Source organism: Ptychodera flava, chromosome 6 (assembly GCF_041260155.1).
Source record: "Ptychodera flava strain L36383 chromosome 6, AS_Pfla_20210202, whole genome shotgun sequence".
In the NCBI taxonomy this organism is placed as follows: domain Eukaryota; kingdom Metazoa; phylum Hemichordata; class Enteropneusta; family Ptychoderidae; genus Ptychodera; species Ptychodera flava.
In genome coordinates, this window is record NC_091933.1 from 36,728,728 (window position 1) to 36,733,649 (window position 4,922).

Sequence of the window (4,922 nt, forward strand, 5' to 3'; positions counted from 1 at the left end):
TCATCGTCCATATAATATATAGACTGTGTCAACTAAATACTTCATTGAGCAGACCAGTTAGTTGAAAGACGAATGAACAAAATGCTGAAAAAAATGTCAAAGGTTACAGTCAACGACCTAGGCCATGAAGCAAACTTGTGCACAACAATGCAATCAAAAATGAGAAATTGAATCATAAGAGAATGCCTATGGAAAAAATAGGAAGACCTTACTGATCAGAGACTCACTTGCCTTGCCTGACCAGGTGCGTGCTTACCTGGACTAGAGCATCTTGACCTGAACTTATCCTATCTGTAACCGAAGCAGTAAAACAGTCGTGTATAGCTGTAGACTCGCCACTCTCTGAGTACCAACAAGCTTGTCCACCAGTGTCATCGGATAGTTGAACTAAATTAGGATCCGCAGCATCGCTGAATGCAAGGGTGTCTACAATCACTTGCTTTGTCACTAATTCGTCAGTGACATCTCTGATCCAGGGTGCCATTGTTTCTTCGCCATCTGTGGTCAGAAAAATAATACCCCCAGCAGCATCTCCGAACTGACTATTTTCAAGAACCTTTCAAAATGAGAAATTCATATAAAATATCAAAACCCTGATAACGTAATTTTATGTATGTCACTATGCATGAAAATGTGAATGCATATGCGGTGTGGTTCAGATTTAAAACTCAAGACGTCGAAAGATAGAAACGTTAGCAGTGGAACTGTAACCTATAATTCCATACTCCCATAACGTTTGAAGTAAAGCGCCACAAATGCGCCCAATCAAAAATAGCCTACCTCAATCCCTGTCCTTAATCCACATCCAATACAAGTATGAAGCGCTAGATTTGTCGGTATCATATTTGTCAGATCCTGGCGACTTTGATCATCAACAATCTGCGTCAGAGGGGTGATTACCTTCGCACCATTATTGAACTCAACGATACCAACCCAGCTGTTGTTTGGAAGAGTAGAACTGATGTAAGAAGCCGCAGCCTGGCGTTGTTTCTCTACCCTTGAGTTCTGGAATAGGAAAAAGAAGATGTCGAAAAGGAAGGAGATGTGGTACTCGTGCATGGAGTCCTTTGTACAATAATTGAAGAAATACAGCTTAAACTCAATACTGTAGCAAGTTTATTCAAATGCGGGTGTACGCACCCTCAGGTTTTGGAATTTTGCCTACCTCTTCTGTTTCCAAGTACATCTACAATACATACCTTATTTTTCCTGAAAAATAATCAGTTCACCAAAAATTTGTCCATCATTTCGTAACAGATCTGACTGTTTCGAAATGAACATCATGTTACTATGTTATTGAAATGCATCGCCTAGTTTGTATAAATTAAATATTGTATTTCGTAAAAATGTCCACGGATCATTCGATGACAGTACGACAAAACTTACAATCGCCATACTGTTTGAGAGGTCCAAGACCAACACTGATCGAAATTCTGCTTCTTGAACAACTCTAAATGTTGGTTGAGTATCCATATTAGCTTGTGGTGGATTAACACTGTCGAAATCTGCCGAAGAATTCATTACATCCCACGCACTTCTGTAAGCACATTGCTTGTTTTGTTTATTCAGCGACATGGCACTGTGTCTCGATTCCGAATCTCCGTTCGGGTCATCATGACAGAAGTTGAGCACCTACAGAAGAGTAAAAATACCGCAAACTAGAAAATGCAAAGGCTGTCCAAGTTGTGTTCATGACTGATTTTGTAATATTAGACGTAATAGATAACGACTGTTACCGTGGACTTTCTTTACGTGCAAACACAGTTTCTCCAGATGATGCAGGCAGTTTCAGCTGGCTTCAAATATCTCCGCTTGAGCAACTGTAAAAATGATTATCGTTGTCAATATACTGCAGAATATACACTTACGGTGTCAAGATAGTTTGCGTACATGTAGGATCCTGTACCAACGCCGTCAGGGTGATCATTCGGATAAAACCTACAACCAGGGCCTGGCAATACTCCAGAATCAGGATCAAGATTGCAGAACCTTCCTCTATCAATATCATAAGACACGCCAGTGATCGATTCAGAACATCTGCTTGGTTCTACACGACCGTTGGTATCCAGGTAAAAATGTTCATCTTCTTCGATTGGGTATTCGTCAAAGAGGCCCCATTGTAAATGACCCCATTCGTGGACGACAACTTTACCTGTCGTGAAAGCGTATCATATAATTATGTCATTCTTTTAAGAAGTCTGATCGCAAAAGTTTCATCATAAACATACAGTATTCTTTGGCATGAAAAACTTATCCTGACAAAATGATTTGCGTGTAAATGCCATTCCTTCAGTCTTTGCTGGTACATTGAAAATTCATATCAAAAACTATTAACTGGTCACTAGGGCTACAAAGCATGTTAATCCCTCATGGCCTGACGTTTCTGGAAACATGCCTGTTTTCCGTGGCCGTAACCAGGAAAATAGCGATATATTTGTAGTATTCACTACCCTCCCCCTCCTCTGGGTAATGGAAGAACAAAGTGTTAAGTAACATAAAACATTCTTTTTAACAGTCTTAATCACAGATTTCACGAATCTAAACCCAGTATTTGAGGTGTTGCGCATAAACCCGAGTTACATAACATAGTCAAGGACAATATTATTCGTTACCCGAATCACCCCAGTATTTTACTGCGTATTCTCTGTCTGTTATCCATCTTGGTGTTAAATGTATGTATTCTGCCTTCTGTCCACACCCATAGGGCTGTTTTGTGTACGGACCATCACCGTAATCTGGATTTGCTTCGTCCACAATGACATTTGCTATGTCGTATCTTTCCGTGTTTGCCCGCTCTGATGTCACATTACGGCTCCAAGTCTTAGGTATCAGGATGGTGACGTCACTGAAACTTGCTCGCTGATTGGTGGCTTCGTACAATCGTGCCGACGCATCAGAAAAGATCTCCTAAACATGGAAAGTTCGCTTTGTGTGATACTTAAACCGATTTCTAATTCAGACCTCAGGCTTTTAATGTTGAAATGCAAAATTACGCATACAATAAACTCAATGTAGGTGACATACATTGTCGAATGCACGCAAGCAACAAGTGACAAACATTTTTTTTCATTGTCCGATATTGTTCTAGGTTTGAGAACACTATCCTGTCCAACATTATCCATGTGTGCAACCAAAAAAAAATTGAAATCATGATAATTCATACATACAACACCATCCTTAGGGGTCATTTCTAAAGGTGGATTGGTCGAAACTCAAAACAAGCTGTGTGTTGTGTTGTCGCTCAACAGCAAATGATAAGCACACTTCAAAGTTGACAAGGCTAATACTGTAGGGGGTAGTTGTTAGTAACGGTAACCATCAGATAAGAGTTTTCAAACAACGTTACCGCAGATTTTTTGTACTTGTGTGACAAGTACATGGGAATAACGATGGCTTCAAATTTAGAGTTCCGGTTATTAACAATTCGACATGATATGTTTCAAAGCCAGCACATTTTAGGGACAAAATGGTGAACTCAATGTATTTTGTGTGCCCCAAGCCGCGTTTTCCTTGTTGGTTCTTTTATTTTTGCCTAACTGGTAAAATTTCATCAAATTTTATTTGTCACTAAGATTTAATAATGAAACAATTTAACAGCAAGTGAAAAATCTTCTAATGCAAATTAGGTAAACTAATGTACTTAACGGAGAGTTAAAAAAAACAAAGGGAAATGTGCTAACTTGTACTTCGTCATTAGATTTCAATAGTGGTGCTTTGGAAGAAAACTGATTTTTAGTTCTTTTGGATAAAATAACATTTTTGAAAACTAACGGGTATGTATAATGTTTTAATGGTAAGAGTGATTAATCGGAAATTTCCTAAGAAGTTCAATATTTATTCGTTTGAAGACATAAACGGCAATTCGGCCAGATTACAACCTGAACACGATTGGAACTAATTTGGAATAATTGGATAGTGGACTAATGTCGGTTTAATCTGAAAATGTATGCGCACCTGCGATTCTATTTAAGCAAATGAATTAACTTATTTTTATGAGTAATTTGTTATATTGCAACATTCATCCATAGGGAATTCAACATTGTTGAGAAATTTGAGTTTGAAAAGTGAAAAGATCCAATGGCACTTGGAACAGCCTGATGATTGTGGTGAAGCAAGACTACACCATTATTTCTGAACAGTATTAATGGCAAGTATGAAGAGAGGCCGACTTTACCAAATACCGTAGCACAAGCCGTTATTTAGGCCTTTAAAACTGAGGAGTCTAGAGCTGACGTAAAAGGGGAAAATGCAACTGACGTTTTCTCTAGCATACATTTGATATACATCAAGAGTTGTTAACGATAAGTGTGCTACCTTTTTTTCAAAGGGACGCGTCAATTACTTGCTTAATAAGCGGTGATTTCAAATATCCATAGTGGAGCTTGAGTCATTCAGCCTCTAATAAAAGAGATGTTCCTGTACCGTGGAGTTTGTTTTAGAAACAGTATATTTTCATTCAAAGAGTCACTTTACCTTGATATAATCCAGCAAACGAAGATCTTCAGCCACATTCTCATTGATAGCGACCAAAACTGTGGAATATGTGTTTTCTGTCAGGTGAACCGGATTACGATTTGCCGAAGATGACACCTTTACGGCAATGCAAATCATTAAAGTCACAACAAAACGAAGGAGCGTTGTCATTTTGGTGCGAGGCACTGTGTTAAAAGCTCTAGCTATGTTGTCATGTGGGTCTCTTCTAATCCTTCTGTCATGTTTGTATTAGGGAGTGATGGTATCAAACGCAGTGTTACCTTGGAATGCGACAAAGATAAATCCGATGCTGTCACGACTTAGTTGTTCGATTGTCCTGGAGAATGTCATTAAAATCTTCCTCTACGATTGTCTGACATTTCTGATGAACAATAGTGGCGATTATTTTCCTTACCAAAAAGCAAGGCACCAATTTCTTCATTCAACGG

At 38.7% G+C, this 4,922-nt stretch overlaps 1 protein-coding gene across 1 annotated transcript; it reads right to left on the reverse strand.

Moving 5' to 3' along the window:
- Positions 1-223: 223 nt before the first annotated feature.
- Positions 224-4,644, reverse strand: LOC139134478 (calcium-activated chloride channel regulator 1-like). Its single transcript, XM_070701338.1, has 6 exons — positions 4,474-4,644; positions 2,613-2,907; positions 1,869-2,152; positions 1,387-1,632; positions 781-1,005; positions 224-556 (listed from the first exon to the last, which is right to left on the reverse strand). The coding sequence occupies exons 1-6, from the start codon at positions 4,642-4,644 to the stop codon at positions 224-226; spliced, it is 1,554 nt and encodes a 517-aa protein (XP_070557439.1).
- Positions 4,645-4,922: the final 278 nt, after the last annotated feature.